The 14,078-nt window shown below is 35.7% G+C and overlaps 1 protein-coding gene, 1 long non-coding RNA gene and 1 pseudogene across 3 annotated transcripts; all 3 read left to right on the forward strand.

Annotated features, from left to right (window-relative positions):
* LOC148585801 (protein trichome birefringence-like 43) overlaps positions 1-14,078 on the forward strand; it is a 70,651-nt pseudogene that overhangs the window by 34,118 nt on the left and 22,455 nt on the right.
* LOC148585804 (putative disease resistance protein RGA1) lies at positions 2,188-6,956 on the forward strand. Its single transcript, XM_088516331.1, has 5 exons — positions 2,188-2,490; positions 2,718-4,962; positions 5,245-5,786; positions 5,887-5,941; positions 6,850-6,956. Exons 1-5 carry the CDS (start codon positions 2,188-2,190, stop codon positions 6,954-6,956), a joined length of 3,252 nt encoding a protein of 1,083 aa, XP_088372457.1.
* On the forward strand, positions 7,252-9,797 carry LOC148585805 (uncharacterized). 2 transcript variants are annotated; one of them, XR_015912097.1, is made up of 6 exons: positions 7,252-7,340; positions 8,345-8,484; positions 8,682-8,850; positions 8,948-9,087; positions 9,230-9,427; positions 9,677-9,797. It is a non-coding gene; the product is annotated as an uncharacterized LOC148585805 (long non-coding RNA). The 2 variants fall into 2 exon arrangements; XR_015912096.1 differs by lacking the exon at positions 7,252-7,340 and having other exon boundaries at positions 8,185-8,484.

The raw sequence follows: 14,078 nt of genomic DNA on the forward strand, positions 1-14,078 counted from the left end.
ACAATTGTCAAGCAATTGAATTTTTGAAGGCCATAGTTCAAATATGAGCTATTAGCTAAAATTGTAGCCCCTAATATTTCTCAGTGTTTCTTCTCTCTCCCTCCTTACTTTCTCGATAATTAGTAAACTTCCATATTTTGTTCATTTTACTTGTAAGGCAAGTATGTTTCTTTTATTATGTTTTTTTTTTTTATGTAATTATTTGAGGCAATTACCTTTTTTCCCATCAACATACAACTATAACGCATTGTCAATTTGCTCCCATAAACTATTAAAATTACTATCCGACCCTATCAAACTACTATTTTCTTCCAAAAACCCCCCTTCCATCAGTCAACCACCTTAAAAAAAACTTGAAATGACTCAAGTACCCTAACTTTATATACAAAAATTACATATAATACCCTTAAAATTTGGGGAAAATTCACTTTACCCCCTTAAAGTTTCAAAAGTTTTTCAATTCGAATCCCAATGTTTAAAAATTGGCAATGTACCCCATAATGTTTCAAAAAATTTTAATTTAAATCCTCCGCTACTAATTTCAGTCTAATTGGACGGAAATCATCCCACGTGTGTCTCACATGGGATTTTGATGCCATCTATTCCAATTTTGCCTTCATAAAAACTTATGAAATTACGTAATTACCCTCATTAAAACTTATGAAATTGAGTGTAATTACGTAATTTCATAGGCTTTAATGAGGGCAAAATTGGTATAGAATGCATCAAAATCTCACATGAGACGCACGTGGGATGATTTCCGTCCAATAAGACGGAAATTAGTAACGGAGGGTCTGAATTGAACATTTTTGAAACATTAGGTGGGTACATTGCCAATTTTTAAATATTGGAGTTCGAATTGAAAAACTTCCAAAACTTTAGGGATGTAAAGTGAATTTAACCCTTTAAATTAATTTTCTTCCAAAAAAAAATTAATTTATATTTTTGGTTTAAATTTTTTATTTGGGAGTATTTATGTCTTTTAATGAGATTTAATGTCTAAAAGAGAATATTTCATCCAATTTAACGAGGTTGACTGACGAAATGAGGGTTTTTAGAAGAAAATAGTAGTATGAGGGTTGGAAAGTAATTTTAATAGTTCATGGAGGCAAAATTGACAATGCATTATAAGTGTTAAGAGGAAAAGTAATTACTCCTAATTGTATTCAACTGCTTCAGTGTTTGTATCATAGGGTCCGAGAGGTAAATAGGTGCAACATCTATGTATAGACAGTATAGTGAAATATTAGTGATGACTAGAACTTGTTCTGGATTTCTGCTCATCTTGTGTAAAATTAAATAAGCATTTATGATGGGTGGTATAGTATATGCTTTATTACTTCGAAAAATGCTACATTGTTTCAGCAAATAGGAATTCCAGGTACATTGATTCAGTAACAATCCACCTCGAAAACTTGCTTGGATGACAGACGTGGCCAATATCATAATGGCATAATCTCAACATGCATACTCGATTATTGCAGTGCATATGGGTGGCTCGGGAGAGGATTGTGTTGTGAGTTTGATAGAATATTTTGAATATTTTTCTCTTCATTTTTTGGGTTAATCTTGAACTTTTGGGTATTAATTTTTGGATATTATTTCATTTTGCTTTGGGTTGATTTTGGGAGGTTGACCGAATGGGCAGTGCTTTGTTTTAATTGGGTTGTCTTGGAGTTTTATATATTTATATAATTAAAGAATTTTTGTTAATTGGTTTCAAATTCTCAAGTGTCCAAAAAGCACCAACTTCCGAGAGCCAACTTTTATACGTTCAAATAATTTTTCGTATTTAAATTTCAACACAGCCGTTTGATATTGGCCACAATATATATAGTGTATATTTTATACGCCTAATTCATACTTTATTAGAATTATTTTATATTTTATTTAGTATTATTATGTTGATTTTTATATTTTGTAGATATTTCAGGAGTTTGTCTCAGCCTTATAGCATCCCATTACTCTTTTCTTTTCTTTTCTTTATTTTATCACTTCGTCTGCCTAACCTGTCCATTACTTTGAGACAAACCCACATGGCCTCGTCGGACTTTCTTTAATTAATTACGAATCAAATGATGCAATAATCAGTTTGGCTTTTCCATCTGCTTTACACATCAAACACATCTTCCTTCTCGCTGAATCATCAACAGCTGCTTTTTGCATCACTCCACTCACCAACGAGAAATGGCCGAAGGAATTCTCTTCAACACTGCTGAGGGCATCATTAAGAGTTTGGGATCTCTTGCTCTCCAAGAGATTGAACTGCTATGGGGTTTCAAAGATGAGCTTCAAAAACTTAAGGACACTGTTTCCACTATCCAAGCTGTGCTTTTGGATGCGGAAGAGCAGCAGGCCAACAACCATGCTGTCAAAGATTGGCTTGGGAAGTTGAAGGAAGCCATGTGCGAAGCCGACGACTTGCTGGATGACTACTCCACTGAACTTCTACGAAGACAAGTGATGACACAGGATAATAAGGCAAAACAGGTAAATTCATACAAAAATGTGCATATGATGTCGTCTGTAAGTAAAGCATTCCTAGACCTGCATTCAAATATTTTTTTACGTAGTTTAAAATTCCTTACCAACATTTTAAGAATAAATCCACAACAATAACTTGTTCATTATATTGTTAAACCCAACTATACAACGGTACTCAAATTCTAAAAATATCACAACATGATCGGATTCAAATGGTTGGTTTACAATTACAGGTTCGCATCTTCTTTTCCAAATCAAACAAGCTTGTATATGGCCTTAAAATGGGTCATAGGATCAAGGCACTTAGGGGGAAACTTGATGAAATCGCAGCTGATAAGATCAAATTTGGCTTCACTGAGCGCCTTATAGTGACACGTGAGTTTCAGCATAGGAAAAGGGAAGACACACACTCTTTTGTACTCGAGGAACAAGTCATTGGGAGAGAGGGTGAAAAGAATGTTGTTAAAGAGTTGTTAATGGATTTCGATGTAGAGGAGAACATTTCCGTCATTCCCATAGTTGGGATTGGCGGACTAGGCAAGACCATGCTTGCTCAATATGTGTTCAATGATGAGGAGGTCAAAAGACATTTTGATTTAAGACTTTGGGTGTGTGTCTCTGATCCTTTTGATGTGAAAACTATTGTTGCAAAGCTCATAGAATCTGCAACTAAGAAGAGACCTGAAAGCCTCGAGATGGATTTGTTACAAAGTCAGCTTCGAGCAGAAATTAATGGGAAGCTATACTTACTTGTTTTAGATGATGTATGGAGTGAGAATCGTTGTACATGGTTGAACTTGCAAACACTATTATCGGGTGGCATGAAGGGAAGTAAAGTTTTGATTACTACACGTAGCAAAAGAGTTGCAGAGATTACAGGAACAATGTCACCATATCTTTTGGGAGGTCTATCTGAAAGCAATTCTTGGAATTTATTTAAGAAAATGGCATTTAAAGATGGGAAAGAGCCAATGAATCCGAAGCTAATAGAAATTGGAAGGGAGGTCACACAAAAGTGTGCTCAAGTTCCTCTTGCTATAAGGAGCATAGGGAGTCTATTATACTTCAAAAATTCGGAGGATGATTGGTTGAACTTTAATAACAATGAACTTTACAACATAACTCAACAAGACAATGATATTTTCTCCATACTTAAGTTGAGTTATGATCATCTCCCTGCGCACTTGAAGCAATGTTTTGCCTTTTGTTCGTTGTTTCCAAAAGATTATGAAATTGAGGTGAAAGTGTTGATTATGCTATGGGCAGCTCAAGGCTTTCTTCATCCATCAAATGGAAGCAAATGTCTTGAAGATCAAGGTCGCGAGTTTGTTATGGATTTAGTTTGGAGGTCGTTTTTCCAAGTCATACAAAGAGATGTATATGGTGATGGTGCAATAGAAAAGTGCAAAATGCATGACCTTATTCATGATCTTGCACATTTAGTAGCAGGTAAGGAGTGCAAAATTTTATATCCAGGTGCAGAAAATGTAGTTGAAGGAAATCGTCATGTGGCATTTCGTTCTTCAGATTCATCATTGGGTATTTCTGTTAATTTTCTCAAGGCTGACAAAATGAGAACACTTCTTCTGCGAATTCCAAAACTTCCAAGACCTGAAGAATATTATCATGTGAACAATGAAACACTTGAGTGGAATAAGCTAGTCGATGATACACTTCTTTCAAGTTTTAAATGCTTGCGTGCTTTGAATTTGAGTCGCTCAAGTATTCAAGAAGTGCCGAATTCTATTGGCAAGTTAAAGCATTTAAGATTTCTTGATCTTTCTAGAAATGAAGATATCAAACGACTCCCCGCTTCTATAACTAAATTGCTAAATTTGCAAACACTAAGACTTGATTTTTGTTTTGGGCTTAAAGAATTGCCAGAAGACACTAGAAACTTGATCAGCCTTAGGCATCTTGGGCTATTTGGGTGTAATAGCTTGACTCATATGCCTCATGGACTGAGAAATTTGACCGCTCTCCAAACACTGCCACTATACATTTTAGGGAAGAAAAAAAGTTTTCTCTCCAAGCCAATGGGTGGGCTAGGGGATTTGGATGGTTTAGAAGAGTTGAGTCGAGAATTAAGGATCAAGGGTTTAGAGCACTTGAGATCTTCTCCATTAGAAGCAAAGGCTGCAAACTTGGAGAGGAAGCAATGGATTCGAAGTCTGATATTAGAGTGGGACCCAAAATCTGGTGATGAAAGTGATAAGACAACTGCAAATGATGAACAACTGTTGCAAAACCTTCGGCCACACCTAAATTTGAAATTTTTATCTATAAATGGGTATGCAGGTGTGAGGTTATCTAGTTGGCTCTCCTCGCTCTCAAATTTGACTTCTATTTACATATATAGTTGTAGATGGTTTCAACATATCCCATCACTAGACCAATTCCCTTTTCTGAAGCGTCTCTTTCTTCATAACTTGAGTGAGCTGGAGTACATAAGCAATGATAGTAGTGACATGTCCTCTTCTCCCCTCAAAATTCTCTCACTTATTAATTTGCCAAAGTTGAGGGGGTGGTGGAAGACGAGGGAAACAGTAACAGTAGAGCATCATCTTCCATTATTCCCTTCATTTCCTTACCTTTCTCATTTTTCTATTGAGAATTGCCCTATGATGTCCCTATCACTAGGAAGAAAAACAACACCCTCCTCTTCCTCTCCCTTTTCCGATCTCTCCAAATTGAAGTATCTTTATCTTGAGGGGTTAGAGGAACTTGAATATATTCCATTAGAGTGGCTACAAAACCTCACTTCTCTTGAGACTCTGAAGATTATGAATTGTTGTACAATGCGAATATCCATGTCTCCACTCTTTCAACATCTTACCGCACTTCAAGATCTATGTATTTTTGGCTGTGAGGAACTTATCAGCAGCGAGAAAGAAGATGGTGCACATTGCCTTGGACCTACAAGATTTCGACATCTATCTATAATAGACGTTCCAAATTTGGTTTCTCTCCCAAGAGAGCTTAGAGATGTTACCACTCTACAAGAGCTTCAAATTATGGAATGCCCTAGTTTGGTGTCTTTGCCGGAGTGGATAGGCGATCTCACTTTACTTCAGGAGCTTGGAGTCGTAAATTGTCCGAAGTTAGTATCACTGCCCGAAGGTATGCGTTGCCTCACCTCTTTACGTCGTTTGACAATTGCGGAGTGTCCTTGCTTGGAGGAAAGATGTGAACAAGGAACGGGAGAGGATTGGCCAAAGATTTCTCACGTCCCAAACTTTCGCAATGACGGCGATGGTAATCGTAAAGAATGGAAAGCAAGCCAAACTCGCCAAAATTTTCAGGTAAGTCACCAATTAGACAATAATTTTTTTCTTCTTGTTGTTCCTCTTTATTTTACTCTGTCAGGCATTTGATATATATCTTATTTGATTTCATATGCAGGATCAGTTTAAGGTTTTACGTATAGACGCTTCTTCAGACCTTGTCGACAATAGTGGTAACATTTACAGTATTTTTTTCCTATCTTTCACTTCGATGGCATTTCTAGTATTGTTTTCTCTTTTATTTTTTAAATATTTCGTTCGTTTCCATTTGAAATTTAAATTCTACAAATGGTAGCATCACATATTAGGTAAAAGATTTATAATAGATGGGGGAAGTCAATCCCATCCCAAATTTGCATTACTATGTTAGGATGTAGATTTTGTTGAACGAACGGATAAAATTTACATATTTATTATTTTTGTTGGAACTGGTGGCTCATATTAATACCAGTGGCTCATATTAATATCAATGGAAGGCCAAGTAGACGGGAGTCTATTGGCCCATCAACTGGGGATTTCCTTAATAAGTCCGTACAAGTAGGGTTTAGGGTTTCTCTCTCTCTCTCTCTCTCTCTCTCTATATATATATATATATATATATATATATATATATATATATGTATAATCTAACCCTGAATCATTAAGAGTAAAATTACAGCCGCCTCTCTGTGGACGTAGGCAAATTGCGAACCATGTTAAATTTGTATTTCGACTCTCTTAATCTCTCTCTTTTCAATTCTATATTATTCATCAATTATTGTACACGGTATCAACAATTTTCATTGGAAATTTTTGGGTTATTGTTGAATTTATTATTTGGTTTTTTGATCGAAAGCAGCAATTCATGAAATGGGTTGCGGGAATCATGTGGATATGTCTACAATCTGTTTGGATAAGACAAACTCATTTCTTCAAATAGACTTGATTTGACTGGTTATACCCACTTATTTCTAAGAGGGCAGAGACAAACATAGACTTGGTATAAGTTTCTCTCTTTTATGTGATGGTGGAATTCTATTAATGATATGTATACCAGTGCTAAAATGTCAATGCTATTCCTTCTTCCTTATTTCTCATGCAGAAACAATTGAAGCGATTGGAGCATTTCTGATTTATGATTTTGGAGAATTTCTGATTTATCCGATTTCATATGCAGAAACAATTGAAGCATTGACATACATGGATTAAGATTTGGAGCCAATTCGAAACTTCTTCACTCTCCAGCTACGCATTAAGTTGAGAAGCCGGGAATTTGAGATGGAAAAAATAAGCAAAATCTATATGATCCCTGGAATATCATCTTAAGGATTGATCTTTTAAGTGATCTTCTCAAAGATCACAAGGTGCTGAAAGCTGAAGCAGTAGATACGAGACTTGGAGTGGATCAGGAGGTGTTTGTGAAAATGGTGCTCCATGTCACTCAACTCGCTCCTTCGTCGATCGAAAAAGTCTCACTTCACAACAGAGGCCAAGAAGGGAGCTTTAAAATGAAGCTCTTCTTTTTTTCCCTTTTGAAGGAAACCCTGGGAAAGAGGTAGAGCTGGAAGTGGTGCCCCCTCGAGAGTCGTTTGGGTATTTTTCCGGATTTCTATTTGATTTTTAAAATGTGTTTGATAGCTTTGTTTGGATTAGAAGCACGATTTTGATATTTAAATCTGGACATGCACAACTAGTGTTTGAAGCTCCATTAATTATGGTGTTGCCAGCGGGCCTCCTCGGGGTAGGATGGGCAAGAATACTGTTTTGTAGCATTATTCTTGTCGGGTCTTTTTGTGGATCTGGCTCCTCTCCAGTCCATTTTGGACTGGATAGGAGGCAGTTAAGGGTGAGGATCTCTTTTTTTGAGATCGTCACTCTTAATTGGCTCCTATCCAGCCCAAAATGGACTGGAGAGGAGCCGGATCTTTCCCTTTTTGTTGGGATGTGGCCTTTCGTGGGTGTTTGATTTTGAGGGTCGTTAGGTGGGTCTGTCTTGGGTTTCTTTGGGTGCTCCTTGTGAGCTTAGGGGTTTTTTTTGGGTGCTCTTAGGTGCGCTCTTGTAATACTTCCTGTGTAGTTGGGTGCACCCCTTATAAATTTGCGCTTTTTGATATATACAACAATATTTATCAATATATATATGTTAGGAGTTACTATATTCAAACACATTTTCAGACCTTGCCGAGAATCAGATTTGCACAAAGCTCTCAAATTTTCAGTATTGTTTCCTATCTTTCACTTCAATGGCATTCCTGCGTGCATAATATCTTGTTTCTTTTTCGTTTTTTAAACGTTTCTTGCATTTCCATTTGAAATTTATATTCTACAAATGGTAGTATCACATATTGAGTAAAAGATTACTGATAGACCAGGAAAGTCTTTCCCATCCCAAATTTTCATAAAAACTCAAAAAAATAAATTTGCATAACTCCTCTGGGTTTCTCATAATCAAATGTAGATTTAGACAAATTCTTTTTATTATTATTGTTGTCTAGCTGCAACTCTCTCTGTTCATTGAATGATTTTACCTTTTTACTGTTTTCATTGGAAATTTTTTAGTTATTGTTGAGTTTATTATTCGGTTTTTTGATGGTCAGAGAGATATGCATAGAAAAGCATCAATTCATGAAATGGATGTTCATTGGGGGATTTATGCAATTTGCTCAGATATGTCAGCCTCACTTGTACACAAAACAATGGACAATATACTGAGGACTTCCATGATGAGGAAGATTGGGTGAGTAAATGTTGTAAGCATGACAATGGGCTGAGTCTGTGAAAAAGGGACATTCAAGTAACCATATTTTGCCTTTTAAAATAGTATTCTGCCTACAATTTGTTGAGCACCTTTTATCAGCATTTGGAACTTGAAAGACATGATCAAGAATCCTAGCTGTCCTTAAAAGCCATCTAACATGTATTTTGCATCCACAGGTTCTTTCACTTGCTTGAAAGCATTTTTACCCCAAAAGACAGTGAGAACTTCTGTATTGAAGCTTATTTATGATGCCCTTGAAATTGATTGAATGCTTCTTACCATGGTTGGTAAGATCATTTAGTGACGAAGAAGCGAGGTGTTTTCTTCAGAATATGTATATGCCAGGTTCATTATCAGTTATTAATAATTTAAGCTAATGGTTGTTTGGAAAGCGTGTGATTTGCTTGTTATCTGTTCCAACTTGTAGAGCTCTCTGATGCAGCTCTTGATTCCGATTCTACACTGGTCACACTCTTTTTCTGGCCGGGTCTACATGGAATGCTTACTTGTCTTCAAGTGTAATTGGTTGCTTGACTGGAACTGAATATCATGTTAGCCAACCACTCTGTTTATGTATTTATTGTTAGTGCTGCCTTTCCATATATTCTTTGGAATTTATTTTCATGGTTTTGTTATATCTAAATAGGCTTTTCAGTGTGTTGAAGATTCAGATGATTTTTTTTTTTTTTTTTTTTTTTTTAATGTGGTAGAAATTTAATATTAGGCACTGATGCCTATGAAAGCCTGGATCATAGTAATCTCACTTTCAAGGCTGGATGGAATGAGATACTTGAATGTTGGAGCAACAACTGGTGAAATTTCAAATTATGAAGATTTACTTGAATGTTCTCTGCTGATTGCTCTGGCAAGTTATTTACATGCAGATTCTGCCATGATAAAGTCAGTGAAATTTAATGGATATGTAAGTTTGCCCTTATATTGTTTGCTTGATTGTACATAGATAATATCTTTAGTATCAATATTTATTTGCAGGGAAGCTACGGCTGAAATATTGTGTAGGCAGTGCTTGAAAATTCAGCCTGTTGGACCAGTTTGCTCAATTCCTTCCTGTGGTAGAGTATTGATACCAGAGTACTATTGGTTCTCCCCTTTGCCTGTTGCCTAGAACTGGCTAAGCTATTGAGTCTTGTTACTGACTTGTTTGAAGTAGGCACAAGAAGAAGAAGAAGATGGCAGAAAGATGGGCCTCTCTTTTGGTATTCCAGAATGTACTGTGAAATGGGTGAAGCTATCATAAGGGTTGGTTATGCGGATCCTTTGATAGCAGTCTACTTAAGGTTGATTCCTGTTCCTACATAGTAATTTAGTAAATAACTATTTCTTAAGCCGGTAGAATGGATGATACAAATATTCTCCTAAAGTTTCTTGATGATAAAAGTAAACTAATTCAATTGAGCAACAATTAAGTAAAATAGCATTACTCTTTAGACAGCTATTAGTGTGTAACAAAAAGAAAAAGAAAAAAAAAAAGGAAAATGTAAGTATGCTTACTAGTGGGTGTTTGGACTGTATCGCTTTCTCTTGTATTGTGTTATTAATGAAGATTTTAACTTCAGAAAATGAAGATGCAGGGTTATCATGCATACCGTTGTAAGAGAAGGAGGATTCTATCCTGGAGCCTGGAAGGCCGGCCAAAACTGACAAGGCTGCCACTTTAAGTGATGCTATGTGAGTGGTGACCCAGTTACAAAGTGAAGCTCAGAAGCTAAATGAATCAAATGAGGATTTGAAAATGAAGATTAGAGAATTGAAGGTGGGATTTTTTCAGAGTAACAACTTTCTTTTATATGTTTGGAGGATGTACTTCATTTAGAAACTGCTGCTTCATCTGCATTTCCCTTTTCTTGTGCAGGCTGAGAAGAATATGCTTCGTGATGAGAAGCAGAGGCTCAAGGTGGACAAAGAGAAGTTGGATTTAAAGTATAGATGCTTCTTCAGACATGTCTGACAATCAGATTTGTGCAAAGCTCTAACATTTCCAGTATTGTTTCCAATCTTTCACTTCATTGGGATTTCTAGTATTGTTTTCTTTTTTAATTTTTTCTTGCGTTTCCGTTTGAAATATAAATTCTGCAAATGGTAGCATTACGTAAAAGACTTATAATAGATCAGGGAAGTCAATCCCATCCCAAATTTTTACAAAACTTCAATATAAATTATGAACTACTCTATTACGATTTTCTCAATATCAATTGTAGATCATATTGCACAATTTGGGAACACGCTTTTCATTATTATTGCTGTTGGAGCCTAACTGCAAGTAGTTCCATCAATGGATGAAATTTACACTTTTGCTATTTTCATTGGAAATTTTTGAGTTATTGTTGAATTTATTATTTGGTTTTCTGATTGAAAGCAGCAATTCATGAAGTTGGTTATGGGAATCAGGTGGAGATTTCTAGAATCTGTTTGGATATGACAATCTCACTTCTTCCAAGTGACAAATTTTGACTGGTTATACCCACTTATTTCTAAGAAGGTAGAGACAAACAAGAGACTTGGTATAACTTTCTCTCTTTTTTCTGATAGTGGAATTTATTTTAGAATTTGCTGCATCTTTGACTTCTTTAGGCATAGAATATAGAAACACCTATACCAATGTTAAAATGCCAATGATATTTTGGAGAATTTCTGATTTTCACTCTCAAGGGTTTTGATATTTTGGAGAATTTCTGATTTTCAATCATATGCTGAAACAATTAAAGCACTAACATACATGGATTTAAGATTTGAAACACTCTGCAATAAGTTGGCAAGTCGGGAAATAGATCTTATATTGTCCTGTGTTCCTCTTCATCTTGCTTTTTAAGAATTGAAAGTGAATATTGATTTCACATTAATATGCAAGTTTAATAGTTCAATTATTCCACAACTGGATTCTTTGAGGGCACTAAATGCAACATGTGTTTATTGGATTTTGTTGAGTTTAAACACATGGGTGGAAAAGAATTTAAGTTTCATATTAAAAAGATTAGACAAGTATGAATGGTTAATGTAACACAATTAAACCCAATTACAATTTTTTTTTTTTTAATTACAACCTGAAAGGAATTCCAATTGCATAATGGTGTGCTCATCTGCACAGCAGGCTTTCCATTGAAAGATTTTTCTTATATGCAGACTAATTAGCAGTCCTATTCAATTATTCTATCGTATTCCTTTCTCATAAAACATAAAAGATTTTTGTGTTTCTCTTGTGGTTCTACCTTCGAAGGATCCAACCTTTTGGGTGGTCATATTCTGAATGAAGTTTGATACTTGTTTGCAAAGAATGTTTGCATTGATCTATCATCTTATTATGTATTTTTCTCTCCAATTTACAGCTTACTTTGTATAGAGACAGCAGATAGACCTGGATTACTGGTAGAAATCATCAAAATTATTGCTGATATCAACGTTGATGTGTAATCAAGCTGAGATTAATGCAGAAGTATGCTCTCTCTCTCTCTGTGTTTAATTTGTACCAAATCATCCTTGAGCTATAAAAATCCCCTGTTTAAATTGTGTGCTTCAAGATTTGATTTATGGTTCGTAGTTGCATTTTGTGAGGCTTTTGGAACAGATGCCAGTGACTCGATCCCTTCTAGATACCTTGAAAACGACTAGTTATCAATAATGTTTTGTAAAAAAGCTATTTTTAAATTTTTAGAATGAGCATATATTTCCCATTGCTGTTTGTGACATGGTAATCTTGGCAGCACGTAAGAGCATATGGTTGTGCATTTTCAGTATAATTTAGTTTCCTTGTGCATATCTTCTTTTCATATATGATATGTTGCTCAACTTCTTAAATGAATTCTTGATAGGTACTAGGAAACTGTTGTTAACAAATGTCCTTGCTCCTTTTTGTTTTATTCAGGTTAATGTATAGGTAGATCCTGTCACTGGTTTCTATTCCTCTAAGCTAAGGAGTAATTAGCGTGTGATATCAGTAACGACCCACCTTAACAACTTGCTTGGATAACAGTCATGGCTAATGCCATAATCCCAATGGACCCGATGATTGTAGTGCATGTGTGGCCCATCTTTGATCAAGTCTATAACGTACTCAACCATCAACACAGCTTGCCTGCAATGATTGGTGCCGAGATTTCAAGTATCCATCTTCTGATGCATGTGATCAAATTGTTAGTATATTTCAATAATAGATTTATTCTTTTTCCATAGTATGTATAAATAAAATCTAACAATGACATACCTCAAATATTCTCATGACTAAACAAATGACTATACTAGTCTACACAATAGGAATAAATACAATACAAATTTCATGTTCATGACCGGTAAATGACTGTCTTCTCAAAATCGTGCAAATTACATTGAGCCACGTTGTTGATGTATTGTGGAGCTTGTACAAATCTCATAGGGAAGGGGTCCTAACTGTTATCTTTTAGGATATGTGAAAAAAGGCTAGGTTCTTCGGGATCATATCTTAGTTTCGCTTTGTTATCTTATCTAAAGTTTTTTGCCGAAATGAAAATGAACTCATCATATAACTGAATTGAAATGAAACATTAAATATATTAAAATCATAATTGTACGAACAAAACGATGAGAATGTAATGGTTTATCAATGGTGAGGCTTCATCTTCAACCTTAGTTGAAGATTTTAGCCTCTCATGATTAAAAACAACATACTAGATTCAATTGAAAACATCTAAAAGCATAAACTTACAAAGAGAAACATACGACGAGCTCAAGAACTACAACAGGTCGAAAATATCCCCTCAACGGTGCCTCCCAACGTGTTTTTACAAGAGAAAAAAATAATATAAATAGTAAAAATCCTAGGGTTTCAGCGCTGCCAGGTCAGCCTTAGTACGCTCTATCGCACACTAGGTGCACTCGAGCGTACTCGGGCGTGCATCAAGGCTCCTGCAGCGTAGCACATGGGCGCTGCGCGTTTGGGCTAATATGGACGTGCGCTCAAGCGTGGTGCTGTGTGCTCTATCCCAACTTCCCAGAAATGCATTTTTCCAATTTCTTTGCATCTTTCAAAATAATATCGCAGTTTTCCCTTAGCAACCTGCAAAACACTAAGACACCAAAACTAATAAAAACATCAAAAAATAATAAAGCTAAAGGCTTACTAAATGCAAATTAAGAAGTCCAAATATGCAACATTTGGCATTCCTCAAATACCCTCAAACTTACATTTTTTTCTAGTCCCTTAGCAAAACAAAATCAAAATCAAAATCAAAACATGACACATAAGTCCGCTGTTGTGGGAGAAACGATTGCATTTAACATATGCAACAAGCCTTTTAAACCCCTAGGCATCCCTAGAGGACGAGTGAAGTCTCGTGAGGGCTTAATAGCAATGATATCTACAAACATTTTTAGCACTATGTTATTGACAAACATGAACATCCACACAAACACATGGTTCTTACATCATGAGCAGATTTAACACAGTGAACACCACAATCACATCATCAAGATATCCAAAAATCATTCAACTCATAGATAGAAATTTGAGACAACACATGTTCCGATAAGTGCAAAGTGCGACTAACATACAATCATAAGGCTTCAATTTTTTTCTCAAAGTT

This window comes from Corylus avellana, chromosome 5 (assembly GCF_965113065.1).
Source record: "Corylus avellana chromosome 5, dhCorAvel1.hap1.2, whole genome shotgun sequence".
Taxonomy (NCBI): domain Eukaryota; kingdom Viridiplantae; phylum Streptophyta; class Magnoliopsida; order Fagales; family Betulaceae; genus Corylus; species Corylus avellana.